Genomic DNA, 18,578 nt, shown 5'->3' with positions numbered 1-18,578 from the left:
ATAAGTACATTAAGGGTGGGTACAGATCTCTCACTGGTACTAAATACAGCTTTAAGGAACTAGAGGTAAGAATGCAAGTATCATATTTTGGATTACCTGTCTCAACTTCTTGATTGACATAGTAATAATAAGTGTAGTCCAGGAAGACACGTGTCCAGTCTGCTGACTTTGAGGAAGATGCAAACAGCAGTATTTTATTCTGAATAGCTGACAGCAATTTTTTTGGGGATTCACTTCTTAATGTAATTGTACACAATTTATTTTAAAATGTGGTTGGTTTCAACAATTTTACTACCATTTCAGATTGTCTGTAGTTACAGTTTAACCCATTAATCATATGCTAAGATGAGATCATATGAAAGCAGATTTTTCATCCAGCTTACGGATTTTACTTGAAACCCCATCAATGTAATATTCATGGACCTATTGATAAGCTTGCCTCATATAAGCAATCCAATCATTTCCTTCTTGCTGCTCTTCATCAATATTACTCTGCTTCCATGAGTGTACATTAACCAGAATTTTTAAAAATTATTATTCTAGGTCATAAGGACAAGCAGATAAAGGAAACTCGCTGTGTGATTGAATTTGGAACATGTGCTACTTCTTGTTTTGATGTCTACAAGATCTCTGATGTTTAAATTCATAATGAGCAAATATGTCTTTGAAATAATGTAACTTCTCTGGAATAGAATGACCTGTATATAATATTTGGTAATCATTATTGAAGTAAAATAGCATGCACCAGACAAATCTATGTTAGCATCATAAGGCTGAATTAATAAAATGTTTCCTCAGAAATCTAACTCTCTAATTTGTATGCCGTCATAAAATATTTTACACAGTTGGTTCATGTGTCCCAGTTGCAAAGTTTTAGTTTTGTTGAAATGGATAAAATGCCTTCCATGCTGTTCCCTCATCCACATTGTGGGCATGGTTTTAGATAGTCTGGATTTTGCAAACATCTTAGTATGTCTGTGTGGACTGGAGGCACTGTCAAGCTGCTCTGAAACATCAGTGTAGCCCATCCAAATTTGTCAGCCCAATACCTACACTCATTTTATCACTGGATAGTCAACAGCAATGGAACCTTGACTGCATTTCTATCTCCCAGCTGTAACACCCCCCCCCCCCCCGCCCTACATTCACAAACCTGAGTTTGCAAGTCAGTTGGATCTTAAAGGAGTTTGATAGGAGTAACACTTAATGTGTCCTATGTGAAGACTGTTTCTCACCCAATTAACATCTGCCATCATATTTAGGTTTGAGTTAAAATGAAGAATAAGACAGTCATTGTAATTCTGAATCTATTGCTATTTATTATTGCCACATTTGTCATGATTATTCAGCAGTACACAGACTAATTCTGTTGGAATTTCATTTTGTTTCCAGTAATTTGTAATAGCTTCATATTACTCTATGCACACTTCTGTAGCCCCACAACTAACAAAAGGTTGCAACTCCCGAATGGTAGATTGTAAGGCTACTCATTTTAAAGTATAGTAGTGAGTGAACACATAATAGATTTAATAATCAATTGTTCAGAATGTCTGGTCACAGATTACATTTGAAACTGTGTTAATAAACTTGGACAATAACTTAAACAAGAGCAGCGTTTTCAAGTTCCAAATGTTAATGTTCCATGTCAATCCCTGCATTTCTCATTCCTCCTCAGGTCTGTAATTATCTTCAACCCACCAATTCTGCTTTTGTGCATAATTTCAGTACTCTACTACACAAAACGAAATCTGACTTCTAAACTCTACAAAACTTAGTGGGTACGTTGCTTTTTGAAAAAAAATTAACTCTCATCATCCCCTTCTGTGGTTCACTGTCAAATCTTATCTGATAAACACCCTTGAAGCACTTTACTATGTTTTATTTTACCAGTATTGTTAGTACTCTGCTCAGACTTTAAGCATGACTGCAAGAAACTGGACTGCTTCCATCATGGTTACATTTAGTGGTAATGGTAAAATAGATTTTCTGTAAACAAAAATGTAAAGTTGACCAAACTATTGGGGTGCTTTACAAACTGAAATTAGTTCTGAAACAGGACCTGTGCAATTCCTGATGGAATCTCACAAAATTCTGCATCTCCCTTGACACTTTGTTACACAGCAACTGGAAGGCAGCAGTCCTGATAGATGTACACTCCCTGTGGCACCTACACAGAGCAAGCATACAGTATAGGATGGACTGTAGAAAGAGTTACAAAATACACCCAGAAGAATCTGACCACTCTGGTCAAAGAGATACATGCCAACAGGAAAGCCCCGAATGTTGCGGGTGGGTCAGGTGGGAAGGTGGCTCTAGTTTAGCAATGAGAATTCCAGACAGTGTAAGTAATGTTAAAAGACATTCTATGTGTCAAGCTGAGCCATGCAACTCTATAACAATGCAATGGAAATGCCATAGAAAATGCTCGTTTTGCAGAGGTTTGAGATATTAAGTGAGGTGCCTCTCATCAAGAAATAAGAAATGTTGTAGCAATTGGAAACAAGGTCAGTACTTCATGAATTGTACTGGATACAATGGACCTGTAGAGCAGGATGTGAGGGGATATTTGTCCAGGCTGATTGCTTTATCGCCAAGACATTATCACAGCATTGTAATCTGGAGAGAGTTACCTGGTTTGCAATGGGGAATTTTATTTTTCAATAAAATACAGGTTGACTACTCTTATCTGAAACGTTTGGGGCCAGAAGTGTTTTGGAACATATAATGAGATAGCTTGGAATCCTCATCATTCCCGGCTCCGGCTCTGAGTTTATATGCTACAGGTAAGCAGCCTTTGTTCATTACACATCTGTACTTAACAGTAAAATTTATTACATACTATTAATATAATGAAAATATATTGTGTGCAGGGTAACAAAAGCAACACAGCGGCATCGGGAGAAAACTTGAATCAGCTGTTGAGCAACAACAAACAATGGCAGGCTTTCAGTCTACGATGCCGTGTTTTCATTAAAAGGTTATAGTTCACTATGTGTATTTTACTTTTTTCTAGGTTTTAATGTAAAGTATGGCATTATAGACCTGTTCTGGTATTAGATTTTCATCAGTGACGTATCTTCACAAACCTATCAATGAATTTCTCTCCTGCTTCTTGATCATCAGACATTTCATCCTTAAAATTATTAAAAATTTAATGTCGTGCCTTTTCTTAAATTTATGCAACCAGCCGCTGAATATTCACAATTACCTTCAATTTTCTGTTTGTCGTTGTAGAACTGATTGTTTAATGATCAGTATTCAGTTAAGCGGCATATGTTGACTCCAACACGGACAAATCCACTCTTTCAATACACAATCGAGACCTTCAGTTTTCACTTTATGCATTGTTTTTCTATTCTTCATTAACTTCTCCTAACATGTGCAGTCATGTCTCGGAACAGTCTGCGCTGCACAGAGACTTACACATCACCAGGGAACCTTTCCAGCCTCTTTGAGGAAGTTTCCATTTGTGACATCATGTCAGCACTCGAAAAATATTCGGATTGTGGAGAATTTTGAATTTTAGAATTTCAGGTAAGAGGTACTCAACCTGTATAAATTTCCTTGCATGACAAGCTTTCTTCATGGAGCCCCTTTTATTCCACACTGCCAGCATCAGCCTCCTTCACTTAGCTGCCAGGTTAAGCTATGGATACAGAGCAGGGGCATGTCTTTATAAATCTTTCTCTTCCTCAGGCTCTATGTCTTCACGCTGCTCTTCCCAGGCACTGGCTGCCAGCTTACTATGTACAGTAAATTGCACACAATGAGAAGGGCTCCTCCTGGGCTGACTCGTGCTATTTTCCATTCTGAATCTAGTACCTCTGCACTACTTGTTTTATCTATAATTCAGCTGTTGTAATTGGAGAACTCACCAGTTTGAGAAGCTGAGAAGGGAGTACAGTAATGGAATCATGACACACTTTGAGTGAAAATTTTCCTCCACAAGTGGTGCCTGGCTTGATCTCTGATGCAGGGGTAAGCAGCACATTGTGAGATATGACAGACAGCTGAAGCTGCTTGGAAATGCCCTGTGGCAAGCAAGTTTTAAATTAATTGTGGCCTTATTTTCTGTGCAAAGAGCAGTCTTAACACAGGAGCATGATGAAAGGACAAAATATCATATAATCAGCTGTTGGCAGCCTTGGTCTACCTGAACTTGTGAATCCATGTTTCATCAGCTGGTGGTTCTGAAGACTGTGTTGGAGAAGTGTCTTCACATTGGGCACATCTTTGATTCCTGTGCTAAGATACCCAAATTAATCTGAGTGGGTGCTGCCAGCAGCCTCCACCCTGAGTTCCACTCCACTGCATGAGGATCTCATCAGGCTAACACTGCCAGCACACTGTGGGCTTCATGAACTTATGAAGGTGCTTAGTTAAGTTTCTCAATGTAGCACAGTCTCCCTTTAAATATACAAGGTAGCAAATGGAACAACATGCTCCAAGTTCAGCTGAGTATCTCCACACATGAACAAATCTTGTTCCTTGCTGCTGTTCTTTCCATTTCTTATAAATGGTCAAATCAACTCTCTCATAATTGAAGTACAAGAATACAATTAAACAAGAAATGAATGTAATTCATTACCATTGGTGACACTAAATTTAACTGTATCAGCTTATACCAAGCTGACACAAGGCAGAAGGGTTTGATCTGGTTAGACGAGAGTTGGTGCTTTTCCTCTATTTCCCCATTAACAGAGTGGATGATGGATAGAAGGATGCAAGTACATGGGGATACCTTGCCTCTCAAGAACTGGTCATTTGTCATTCATCTTACATACTCATGACATTGTCCAGCTAATGGAAGTTCCTGTTCAATGTTGACAACTCACACCAATCTGCAGGAAAATCAGTTACTTCCAACCTTCTATGTGCACTTTTTCAGTTTTGTTTTCCTGATGATGGGGTTTTTCTAAGGTTCTCGTAAGTGATTATGATTAGAATAAATGTTTTGGAAATGCACGAGTATAATGATCAAAATGTATAAATGACATATTTAACAAAATCAGGACATCCTTGGGAGCCTTTAAAATTTAGTCACTGTTGCAAGCTGGGAAGTGGAAGTTATATAGCAATGCAGTTGTGGATATGGAAAGGCAAGATGGTTCTTATACATGACAGTCAAATCTGTCAGGTACTTCACATCACAGAGATTTTTACTGTTAAGTGGGTTTATCAATAAAATTCCTGATTTCAGATAGGTGGGGAAGAGCTGGTGCAGAGACAAGGAGGATCATAGCATTGTCGTGACAGAAAGCAACTGTAGAATTCATCATACGTACATTGGCTCTCCAAAAGAATGATCCAGTTGGAACCACTTCCTGCTCTCTTTGCAAAACTTATATCCCATATACAGTACTATTCTAGGATATTTCTGCATCCTTGCTGGGGCCTTTTCCAAAGTCCATGATTGGACACACTACTCTCAAGTGTGCACATTAGACTAGCCCAAAACTTTCAGAGGTTGTCTTAGTGCAGTCCCGAAGAGGTGCTACACTATCAGGAGTACTATCTGTTGGAAAAGGCTTTTTAAATGAAGCCCCTCACAACCCTCAAGTGGATGAGACTATTTCCTTCAGCAGAAAGGTTGCAGTTTATCCTGAATAACAAGAGTGACTGCACTTCAAAAGTACTTCATTGGCTCCAGAGCATTTTGCACTGACAGAAGGCTCTTTATAAATGGGAGCCTTTACAGTTTTTCTATGATCTTTATCCAGATGACCTGTAGCAAAAGTCTTTCTGAAGCTTAAATTATACTCAAGGACACAGAAGATATACAAAATAGTTACTGTGACAAACTCAAAATTGCTATTTCCTTTTAAAAGGATGATAAAATAGAATTAAAATTATAAATAAAAAATAAAAATATATGAATTCTCCCTTTTATAAAAGAGACAACTCAGGAGCAAGTTGGGCTTTGAATGTGCTTTTTTGAGCAAAACAACTCCAGCAATATCATAAGACCTCAGCTCACAAGATTCTAATCTAGCAGAGGAACTGGGCAAATCAATCACGGGTATATGAGTTCATGGCAGAAAACAAAAGTGTTTCTTTCCAAGTAAGAAATACAGCAAGGAGTTGTGACTAGGCTGAAAATAATTAGCAAACAGATCACACATATTCAAGAGTATGCGTAGTGGTGTTGTGCAACACTGGATTTCCCAACCAAATAGCTTATGATACTGAGATTCTCCATTGTTATACAAAATATAATTCTGCAAGTTGAACAAGAGTCAGGAAAACTTCAATTACATGCTCTAAGAAGTAGAACCTATTTAACATCTCTGAAAGAGGAGAAAACATTTTCATAATCATGAACTCCTCATGGTCTACAGAAACAGTGCATCACAAAGAAAGTACAAAGAAATAATCACAGTAATCTGAATAACACACAGCAAATAAATCTTTTAACAGTCTAATTGTCTCATAATTATAGCATCACAAAATGATACTACACAGGAGAATGCTATTGGATTAATGTTAATCTTTTAATGATCAATTCAATTGGAGGTTTTCAAGATGGTGGCACAGTGAAAAGTCTGCTTTGCTAAGCTCAGCACCGCAACACTGATAATTTTGCATATAAACCTATCGTTTCAACTGTTTTTTAAATGCTCAAGTGGTGGATTTAATGACATGAACATTGACCAGTATTTTTTTTGAGCTGCTTCAAACCCATGCCATTGAAAGGTACTAAAAAGGTGGCCAAGCTGGGCTGCACAGGGCGCTCACCCGGAGCTGGGGAGCTAGCTACTGCTAGCTCTGCTAACACGTTGGACCCTGCTTTTCGTCAAGTAATTCAGGAAGTTACAGAGAACATATCCAAAACGATTGGCAAGAAGCTGGCTCTGCGCTCTCTAACACTCCAAAACTACACATTGGAGCTTAAAAATCTTGATTCAAGAACGATTGAGACCGAGGGCCGAGTCTCCACTGTAGAGACTGTATCTGATCAGGCCTAAAGCCACATCCGGGCACTAGAAAAGCAAGTTCAAATCCTGTCTGACCATGTCGATGATCTTGAGAACAGAGGTAGGAGAAAGAATATGCATCTCATCGGTCTACCCGAAGGTACAGAAGGCAGCCAGCCAGTGAAGTTTTTTGAGGGCTGGCTGCTTAACTTCCTTGATTTGGAAACCAAGACTGGACGCATTAAAGTGGAAAGAGCTCACCATACGCTGGCGCCAAAACTGGGCCCAGGCCAACGCCCTCAACCTGTCCTCGTGCAGTTCCATAATTTCAGTGATAAGCAAAGAGTGATGGAGGCTTCGAGGCGCCGCGAGACGCCCAGACTTTAATATATGAGGGATCCAGGCTTATGTTTTTCCCAAGATTTGTTGGCAGCCGTTATTCGGAAGCGCAGGAATTCGATCAGGTAAAGAAGCAGCTGAGAGAATCTGGAATCCAATACTTTATGCTATACCCAGTGGCGCTGAAAATCACCTACAATGGGACCACCAAGATATTTGATTCTCCTTGCAAAGCTAAAACTTCTGTGGACACATTGGGCTAAAGAATGTATACAGTATATTGTGTAGTCCTGGTTATGGATGATAACATGCTCGATGGTTGCTTTATTTTACCTTCATTACTCGACGGCAAGATATCTTATAGGATGGGTAACGTGTTTGCTTTGATAGCTATTATTAATGCTTTTTGAGAGAGTGATTTAGATGCATATCATATTTTTACTGAGTTAAGTATTGTATGTAATTAGTTTTGCTACAATAAGTGTATGGGACATTGGAAAAAATGTTGAATTTCCCCATGGGGATGAATAAAGTATCTATCTATCTATCTATCTAATAGTTTCATTATTTGTTTCAATTAGTGGTGCTGCTCCAGCCTGAAGGAGTTTAAACATGCCAGTAACAAATCGGTGGATTGATAAATTATGCCCTGTTTTCATTTTTGACTATGTTAAATGCCATATTGGCAGTGGAGCAGAATATGGGGTGCTAGAAGGTTCAGATAGATCCTTTGAGTGTGGGTTAAGTCCTCTTGTTCAGCGCTGTTGGCGCTTTGTTTTTGTGTGTGTTTTTTTATTTACTTATTGCTGCTCAGCTGATCTTAAGTCAGGTTTCTTCTCCTCCAGAGTCACATGATTGTTATAAAGGGTTATGACCAGTAATATATTAAAATTCTGCACTTGGAACATTAAGAGGAGTCGTTCACCAATCAAGAGAAAGAAAATCCTACTAAACCTGGAAAGGGTGGATATAGCCTTATTGTAGGAGACACATTTAAATGATAAAGAACATCTAACACTGCAACAGAATGGATTTGATTAAGTCTATTTTTCATCTTTTAATACCAGGAGTAGAGGGGTAGCCATATTAATTAGGAAGAACTTACCTTTTAAGTTAATAGACTGCATTAAGGATAAGTATGGGAGATTTGTGATTGTTAAGGCTTCAATATATGGAGAGGAATATGGTATTCTCAATGTTTACTGCCCTCCAGCTCATCCTCTCAAATTCCTAAGAGATGCTTTTTCCAAACTTACAAGCTTTTCAATAGTAGGTGGGGATTTTAATTGTCTCATGGACCCATTGATGGTCAGAGTGCCTAGTGGTCCCCCATTGCTCTCCTCACAGTCCAAACAAATCATGGGCTTATGTGGAGAATTAGGACTTGTGGATATCTGGAGATTGTTACATGCCTCAAACAAAGACTTCACATTTTTTTCTAATCTTCTCAAGTGTTACACTAGATTAGACTTTTTTCTAACACCTAAAACTCTCCTAGATTTAGCTGTATCCTGCACAATTGGAAATATCATTATTTCTGACCATGCAGCAGTATATTTAAATATTAAGCCCAAAGACAATTCAGCACAATCTAGACATTGGAGGCTGAATCCTTTTATTCTAAAAGATAATAAATTTATAGACTACTTACGAATTCAAAACTTTCATATCTATTAATTCCAAATCAGCTAGTAGTCCATCGATGCTCTGGGAAACCGCAAAGGCCTATGCAAGGGGATTAATTATCTTCTACTCTGCTAGTAAGAAATGACAAGCTGCGGAACAGCAGTGCCTAGTGGAAGCACGGCTTGCGGCAGATGAGAAGGATTATATTAGTAAGCCTTCTGCAGCCAAGTTACAGAATATCACAGCCCTACGCTGTGCACTAAACTCCTCACTTACACAAGCAGCCAAAAGAAAATTGACATTTGCTAAATGACAATTGTCTGAACATGGTGAAAAACCAGGTAGGTATTTGGCTTATTTAGCTAGAAAGAAAAATGCCTCTCAGACTATTGCTCCAATTAGGGATAGGACAGGAGTCCTCGCTAGTAATTCTAAAATGATTAATGTCGTGTTTAAGAATTCATATTCTAAACTGTATCAGTCTGAGCAATGTAGTGATGGACAATCTAGGATGGCGTCCTTTTTCAGGAATTTAGATCTCCTAGGCATTTCTTCTGAACATGAGTCCCTCCTCAATGCTCCGTTATCTATACATGAGATACAAGAAGCTGTGAGACAGCTCCAAAGCGGGAAGATCCCTGGTCCTGATGGACTCACTAGTGAATTCTATAAAGAGTTCACAGGGTTATTATCAGAGCCTATGCTAAACATGTTCAATCATGCATTTAATTGTGGTCTCCTCCCACCATCATTGAGAGAAGCTAATATCTCCCTAATTCTTAAGAAAGGTAAGAGCCCTGAAGATTTGCCTCTTACAGGCTTATTTCATGTTAAATGTTGACTTTAAAATCTTATCTAAATCCTTAGCGTTGTGATGAGAAACTGTATTACCTTTTTATCATAAAAGAGGATCAAATGGGTTTTGTAAAAGACCGTAGATCATCTAACAATATCTGAAGATTACTTAATGTGATTCAGGCATGTCAGCAACGGGCAGTGGATGGCTTGGTGGTTTCCTTAGATGCAGAAAAGGCCTTCGATCGTGCTGAATGGCCGTATCTTTTTTTCACTTTAGAATGATTTGGTTTGGGCAATAATTTTATTAAGTGGGTGAAGGTTCTTTTTAATGACCCTTTGGCTGCGTTTCTCACTAATGGTATTAGGTCAGATAATTTTAATATTCTGAGGGGCAGCCAGCAGGGCTGCCCTTTATCACCACTACTTTTCACACTAGTGATTGAGCCATTGGCCGAGGCTATTCAGCGAGACCCCAAAATATCTGCTCCAGCCACAGGATGAGAGTCACATAAAATAACATTGTATGCAGATGATGTTCTAATTTTCTTATCAAACCCTGCTACATCAGTGCACCGACTTATACAATGCATCACTTCATTTAGTGCCTTTTCAGGTTATAAAATCAACTTTACTAAATCAGAGGCTATGCCTCTGGGGAATCTGCAGCAGGTACCTGACACTCAGGGTGTTTTCCCCTTTAAATGGTCACAGACAGGTTTTGTTTACTTAGGCATATTTATCACACCTACGTTTGATCAATTGTTCAAAGCTAACTTTACACAGTTACTTGACAAAATCAAACAGGATCTTGAGCGATGGAGCGCTCTTCCCATTTCTTGGCTTGGTCAAATATCCTCGCTGAAAATGAACATTCTTCCTCGTCTGCTCTACCCAATAAGAATGATTCCAATCATTTTTACCCAACAAATACTTAAAAAAAATAAATAGCTGGTTTGGTTCTTTCATTTGGAACAAAATGAAGGCCCTGTATTAAAATGTCTAAGTTACAGCTTCCCAGTAGTCTAGGGGCTCTGGATTTTCCAGACATCAAAAAATATCAATTAAGTTCCTTTTTATCTTATGTGGTTGACTGGGTTTGCAAGGACCCCTCCTCAATTTGGCTAGTCTCCATTAGTACTTTTTACAGCATCCTAAGGGAATGTTCTTGTGGAGAAGCTGAGCAGCTGGGAAAGGTCTGGGAGGGAGAGCTGGGAGTAGAAATTACAGCTGAAACATGGGAAGACATCTGTGATAATGCAGAGAAGATTTCAGTTTGTAATAGAACTAAAGCATTGAAACTCAAAATTATGCATAGAGCCCATATGACTCCACATCGTCTCCCAAAATTTAAGATGGCAGTTTCTCCAATGTGTTCTAAATGTAAAGTAAATACTGGAACTTTCACCCACCGTTTTTGGACTTGTCCCAAACTTCAGGCATACTGGAGTGATATTTTGGGTGAAATGGAAAAGATTCTGAAGAGCTTGAACTGGACCCAGTGTCTTTTCTCTTAGGCTTACCCAGCACTCATATTATCAATGCACATCAGAAAAAACTTTTTAACATCCTGACTTTTTGTGCGAGAAAGTACATTTTACTTTGTTGGATATCCGATACGGCCCCTGGACTTTTGGTTGGCATAAGTTAATCATGGAATACATTCCTTTGGACTTTTTGACAAGTATGGTACATTCAAAAACAAATTGTTTTTATAAAACATGGCAACCTTTTCTGCAGTATATAGATGTAAACCTGTCTGCTATACTAATAAGGGCTTTTGTATAGGATGTTGTGGTGATGTCTATATTTTGATGGAAGTGTTCTGATACCTGATATCTGTGAGGGGAAGAAATATAAATGTAAGTGTATCTGGAAATTGAAAGTTTTGTCATGCTGAGCAAAAAAAATTAAAATAAAAAATGATCAATTCAATTATTATTTCTACACTGACTTTTCACCATATCACTGTAGTTTTCTTTGGAGTGTGAGCAATTGTTTTTATTATTAAATCTGCTTCCACCATCTTCCCCACACTATTACTCACTGCATGATCTTTTCCCTCACGTCACCTCTAGTGCTTTGACCAATTGCCTTAAATCCAGATTCTATGGTGGAGAAAATTGCTCCGACTCAGTATTCTCTGCGCAACCCCCACCCCATTGTCGTACACTGTCCCAAGAGCAGTCTATAGCACCTTTGCTTGCGCTACTTAACTGTTCTCATTCATCCAATCCCATTCTGCTGACTCTGCGTGTGCACCTTCTCCAAGGTTATGAGATCCTTTTTAAAGACCAGTGCACAGAGTTGGCCATGATGTCAGTGTTCAGAACAACTCCCCTGCTTTTGTATTCTATTCTGGAGGCCAAAGGTCCCATATCCCTTTTCAAGAACTTTGCAATTTGTCTCACCTTCAGAGACCTGTGCACTGACATCCTTCTGCTTCTCCATTAATGAGATCCAGCTCAGGTACCCTACACTGATATTTTTATAAGCATATACTTTTGGTTCCCATGCGGTCTCCAAACTCTGGCCATTTCCTTCCCCTTCACTCATTCACTGGTGTTCTTTATTCTATTACATGGAGATAGCACAGCAGGCAAGTGCAAAAACACCAATCCATCCCTTCTTACGATCGCCATGATCACAGCATCTTTACAATGTAAAAATCCACCTCTATCCCCACTCTTCCTACCAAGGTATTCCACCCCTGCAGTGCTCAGTATGTACTCTCCTGAGGTGATGGCATTTTCAGCATTGAAAGTGCCACACGACTGGGAAGCCCCGCATCTCTTCCTTTTCCTTGTGTAACTTCTCACTTATTTCACCCTTGAATCTCGTGGTTGTGGTGTCATCGCCCCCTGCAATATGAATTTCTCAACATTGCATATTCCCTCCAATCACCTCATATCAGCACAATCCTGGAGCTCTTACTCAAAAGATTGAAGGGGAGGGGGTTCATCTACCTCATCACTGTGGTTAAAATCCATTTATTAAAACATCAGCTTGAACTTCTATAATACTCTTCAATTAATAATTGCAAGGTGCTTCACAGAGCATTAACAAATAAGATTTGACACAATAAACACTGAGAAATAGGACAGATAACTTAGATCTGGACCACCGAGACAGGTTTTATGAAGCATATTGCAGGAGTGAGAAGTAGAAAGTACTTTGAGGCTTTCAATTTTGATGAATTCTCGTGTTTGAAGGCAATCAATGAACATGGGACCACCAACGATGGATTAATCAAAATTGTGACTTTGTAAGCAGTCAGACTCAGGGGAGGACAGATAACTTGGGTGCTGTGGGACTGAAGAATATTACAGAGATACAGAGGGTGGTAGGCAGGGAACAGCCATGGAGAAATTCAACTATAGAAGTGATTGCCGGAATTAGAGCCAAGGCAGTAAAGAAAGAAAGGAGTAACGGATGAAGGGGACCCACCATTGAACAAATCTATATAGAGCATTGTCACAGGAAAGCAGTATCTATCATCTGGGACACCCACCACCCAGTACATGCTCTCTTCTCGCTGCTGCCATCGGGAAGATATTACAGGGGCCTCAGACCTTACACTACGAGGTTCAGGAACAGTTATTACCCCTCGGCCATCAGGCTCCTGAACCAAAAGGGGTAACCTTACTCAACTTCAATTGTCCCTTCACTGAAATGTTCCCACAACCTATGGATTCACTTTCAAGCACGTTTCAGCTCATGTTCTCGATATTTATTGCTTATTTATTTTATTATTTATTATTTTATTCTTTTTGTATTTGTACAGTTTGCTGTCTTTTGCACACTGATTGGACACTCAGTTTTTAACCATCTTGCATTCATTCTATTATGGATTTATTAAGTATGCACACAAGAAAATGAATCTCAAGGTTGTATAGGGTGACATAAATGCACTTTGAACTTAGCACCATCTTTCCCTTCAGCACTACACATTTAATCACAGCAAACTCTGAGCATCTTTCTTTCAGTCTTTCAAAAGAAGAATAAGTATGTTTTTTCTTTATTCATCTAGGGGATATGGGTGTCATTGGCAAGGCCAGTATTTATAGCCCTAGCCCACACCCAGCTTCCAGAACTGCTTCAGTCCTTCTAGTGAAGTCCCCCTCTGTGTGGAGTTCAAAGTCATAGACCCAGTAACAATGAGAAAATGGTGATACATTTCCAAGTCAGAACAGTGTGCATCTATCTGGAGGAGGGTGTTCCCACTCCCTGCTGTCTTGCCCTTCATGGCAGGTATTGCAGGTTTGGGAGGAGGTCCTATCAGGGCAACTGAGATGAGTAACTGCGGTGAATTTTATGGCTGATATACACATATAGCCATAGTGAAACAACATTGAAGAGAGAATAAAGATGGCGATGGGCTGCCAATAAAATAGGATACTGTCCTAAGCTTCAAGTGTTGGAAGACCTGCACTCATCCAGGTAAGCAGCAATTAGTTCATCACTCTCCTGACTATACCTCGTCAATGATGGAAAGGCTTTAATGAACCAGCACCAAAGAATATTCAGCTTTTAATCTGCTCTGGATGTGTGGCGTGTCCATTCAAGTTTGCCAGCTCTCATAAAACCAGATCTCTTCAGACACACACTTGTTACAGATGGTCAGTCAACATTATTAGCACTTTATCAGATACCCAGTTAATGCATACCGACTTGCAGTTTTTTTTTGTTCTAAAAACATAAAGACATCAGTTTGATTTAAAACCAAAACACTCCACTACTCACTACTACTTACCAGGGAATTCCCATTCTCACCAAATTCCCCACAGCAATAGTTTGCAGTTTTGTTTTATTTTACAGAGGTTATGTGACAGTAGCCTTTTAGAAAAAACAAACCTGCAATGAAAATGTTGCAACAAAAAGATTATGAAAGATTAAATAACTATTACCTATTTCAAAATAAATTCACATTGTGTTTCATTTTCTATCTGCTAGCCTGATCATTATTTTCCACCCTCCATTATTTAGAAGATCTATGGTTATAACAACTCTTTTGGTCCACAGCTACAGACTTTTCTCAGCTGTCAGAAGAAAGGAACTTTCCTGGCTTGAGGAGAGATGCCTGAGTGAAGGACACAAACGTGAAGCTCTCGCTTTGCTCAAGCCTTACTTTCTTTGCCAGTTTTGGGACCACTGCCCTGAGAGAGCGGAGGCCCATTCTCTGCTCCTCAAACCAGACGCTGTCCAGCTGGGAGAAATCCTTCCTGGCCACAAGGTAAAAGGGAGATTTGGGATCCCGCTGGCTTGGAGGCCGGTGGGTATACATGTATTTATACAGCAGGCAGTATGGACATCTCTTGAGTCCTTCCGAGTGCTCGTGGTAGACTTGCCCAAAGCAGAGCTTGTTACTGCAGAGTTTGCTCTCTCTTTTGACCATGTCAGTCCGTGCAAAGAAGGGCCTATTCTCTGCATCCTTCAACAGCTCGATATCCCCATACATGAGGTCCACGTGCTCCTGCAAGGTTCTCATGTTAAAGTACTGGCTGTTGAACTTTACCACCACGCTCAGCAAAGCAACCGGGTTGGTGTCACCTAGGTAACCAGCATGCCACATCTCCTCCTCATCTTGTCCAGTGAAGTAGATGATGTTTCGGGACCGTGAGCCAGACATGCCTGCTTTGTTCAGCATCCTCAGTTTGTCCTTCAGTTTCTGGGTGGAGGACTTGAAGCTGGCATCACCTATGGAGAAGCCCACATTGGCATTTTTCAGCACCCGATCCAGGCCCCTTCGGATTGCATGAAGGGAGGTGGCCAGAAAATCAGAGCCATCGGTCTTCTTCACTGTCACATAGAAGTCCTCCAGCAACTCGTTGAGCTTCACAGGTGGAATCTTTAAAAGGAGAGAAATTAGCAAGTAATTGAAGTTGCAAGGCTCCTTTAGCTTATTTCCCACTTCATTTTCGCCAATGCCAATCATCCTACATGAGGTTTGCCCTCACTTTAAATGTGAGCTGTGACAGCCAGTAGGATGTTTGGTCTTGGAAAAAAGACTTGATCCGGACTCTGCCTGTGCATGCCTGAAGGAATACCAATCAGGATCCCCTTTCTTACTCCAACTACTTCCCATTCACCAGAGATAATTCCACCACCCAGACAGATCAAAAGATCTACCCAATGCCACTCTGAACAGGAACCAGTCCTGGGTCCCACCATTCAGTACTAGGGACAGCCGTGCTTCGTGCATTCTTTAGCATAACCCTCTGACTCTGGACACTGTTCCCCACTCTTCTTTCCTGCTCATGCAGCGTTTCCAAACCTTTCTTACTGCACTGTTAACAGATCTGCACACATGTAATCAATGAATATTAAACATTTTATCTTCAGATATATTTAAGACAGAGGTAAATAGTTACTTGATAAAAGTAGATGAAATGTTACTGTGAGCAAATAGGAATGTGGAGACTGGGTTACAATCATAATCTTAACAAATGATGGAGCAGACTTGAGCATCGGAGTGTCCTACTTCTGATTTTGATCCACGTATATAAACAAAAGGGCAAGTGATAGTGGAAATCAAATCTTTTAAAGATTATTTCAAGATGTCAAACTTCCAGGAATGTCAGAATCTCTGGGAATTCAAAAATGAATTGTTCAAATAATCTGCTGAGTAATTCCAGAAAAAAATCATGTAAAACTTAAAAAGCAAAATACTACAGATGCTGGAAATGTGAAATACACAACATGCTGGAAACACTCAGCAAGTTTAATAGAACCAATAGAGAAAGAAACAAAGTTAATGAAAGGCTGCATTCTGCAGCCTTGGTTCAAAGTGATTAAGTATGCTTAGAATGGTGAATGGAGAATGGAGTTTTGATTAGGGTCTAGAGCTATACTAATCAAGACAAACGCAATGTATTTCATTACACTCTGGACGTTGGCCTACGCCAGTGTTTATGCTCCACATGAGTCTTCACATATACATCTCACGCTTCTACTCCTTTCTTCCTTGTTTTACCTAGCTTCACACCAAATGCCCCTCCTCTACGCACCTCAACTTCTCCCCATTGGGGCGAGTTACACAGTCTCACCCATTTAAGGCATTCAAAACCAATCAAACAGTGGCTGAATGTTTCTTTCTAAACATTCTATTTTTGACAAAAACTAAGTAGAACTTTTGAAGCACGTGTTTGCAATGCCTGTCAAATACATTTCACCTGGACGATGATAGTACTGATGGTCAGAAGTCAGAAATTGGCAGCAACAGCTTTAATCAACTGAAAAAGGGGAGATGGGAGATTTAAAACCACTGTTACACAAATACTGCCAGAGAGTCACAGAATGGAGAAGTGCAAAAGGAAGCTACTGTACCTGAGCTGGCTCTGGAGGAGGAATCCAGTTCGGTCCCCACACCCACTTCCAGTAATAAATAGAATGTTAGTATTGTCTTAATAAAAAATTCTTAATGCTCATCCCAAGTAAAATTTCTCATTTCAGGGGAGTGATCCATACATGCACTGTTTTCTGACTCTGTCTGCCTTGTACTGTGTTATATGAATGTACCGTTTCTAATGGATGTCTATATCGTGATGAAGAAGCTTCCTGCATTTACTCAAAATGAAGAGGCCATCCTGCTCCTTGATAAGAGGAGTCATGGGCTCCCTGAACTGCAGCTCGGACCAATGTGCCAAACCTCTCATTTCAATTAACTGACCAATTTATCTTTTCGCCATCGTACACCTCAATCTTTCCTCTCTCCAGAAACACCTATAATTGCTATATAATCTTACTTTAAGTTGAAACTCGAAAACAGACAAAAGAAAAACATGCTGACTGGAGGTTCATGTGCAGTTGCACAGATAGGTCTGGAACAGTAATATTCAAATGGCTCACCTTGGTAATGTCCATGTATTGTTTCAGCTCTCGAGTCACACACCAGTATCGCCATACATTCAGAGAATACAGGGTCGCCTTCGTAGTGTTGGCACTGACAGCGCTTGTACAGAGCTCCTTCAATTCACCATCAAACGTCGGAAACCTGTTGAGTTTTCCTGAAAGGGCTATATAAAACAAAAACACAACCCAGAGGTGACGGCCAAGGTTAATTTCTGGGGACTTCTGCAACATTGTGCAGTCAAACAAGGAAAAATTAGCATTACTGTATTCATTCTAGTTTTAATAAGGACAAAATGTGGTGGTTCACTAGAATTAATATACTGATACAATGAGCTGGTTATTTCACAGCTCACATTATACGTCATCCAGTAACAAACACCTGAAACAATCCTGGATTACAGTAAAAGTATTAAGATTTTTAGAAATCTCAAAGCAGGACCACAAATCACTGTTTTATATGCGTAATAGAATCACCATAGCACACTCAAAGCCCAGGGCAGTCAGAGAGCTCATTCAAACCAATTCTACTATAGTTTGTGGGGATCGAATGGATAAAGTGAGCATTCAGCAGCTGTACAAAATGGACCAGCAGCTAAAGAACATTACAGAAAGGAAGAACAAAGAAGACCACAATAAATTGGAGCACAAGCAGGCCACATCCCCCTTGAGCCTCCCTGCCATTCAGGGCGATAATGGTGATCTACTCCAAGTCTCCTCTCCTATGTGAATTACACACAGCTTTCAATTAATTGATGTTCAATAACTTTCCAGCCTCCATAACCTTCTGGAGTCAAGGATTCTAGAGATCCACCATCCTCCTACATCTCTCAACTTTAAAATGATCACCCCTTTGCCTTGTAACTACATCCTCATTTGAGGCTCTCCTGCAACACCCATCCATCACAACACGTTTGAATCACATATTTCATTCAGTATGATCACCCCTCATCTCCCAACCTCCAAAGAATGTGGGTATAACATTTTAGCCATTTGTGACAAGACAACCCTTTCATTCCAGGAATAAGTCTCCTGAATATCTTCAGAACTACATTT

General features: G+C 39.8%; 1 protein-coding gene across 1 annotated transcript in view; it reads right to left on the bottom strand.

The window, feature by feature from the left end:
• Positions 1–1,293: 1,293 nt before the first annotated feature.
• LOC140729157 (uncharacterized protein KIAA1958) overlaps positions 1,294–18,578 on the bottom strand; it is a 119,151-nt gene continuing 101,866 nt past the window's right edge. The window contains exons 3-4 of the mRNA XM_073048611.1: positions 17,523–17,689; positions 1,294–15,522 (exon numbers count right to left, since the gene is read on the bottom strand). Coding sequence (XP_072904712.1) covers positions 14,710–15,522; positions 17,523–17,689 — 980 coding nt within the window. The 3' untranslated portion in view covers positions 1,294–14,709. The remainder of the gene's footprint in view (positions 15,523–17,522; positions 17,690–18,578) is intronic.

Source organism: Hemitrygon akajei, chromosome 6 (genome assembly GCF_048418815.1).
Source record: "Hemitrygon akajei chromosome 6, sHemAka1.3, whole genome shotgun sequence".
In the NCBI taxonomy this organism is placed as follows: Eukaryota; Metazoa; Chordata; class Chondrichthyes; order Myliobatiformes; family Dasyatidae; genus Hemitrygon; species Hemitrygon akajei.
Note: the sequence above shows the minus strand (reverse complement) of the source record. Positions and strands in the feature narration are given on the sequence as shown.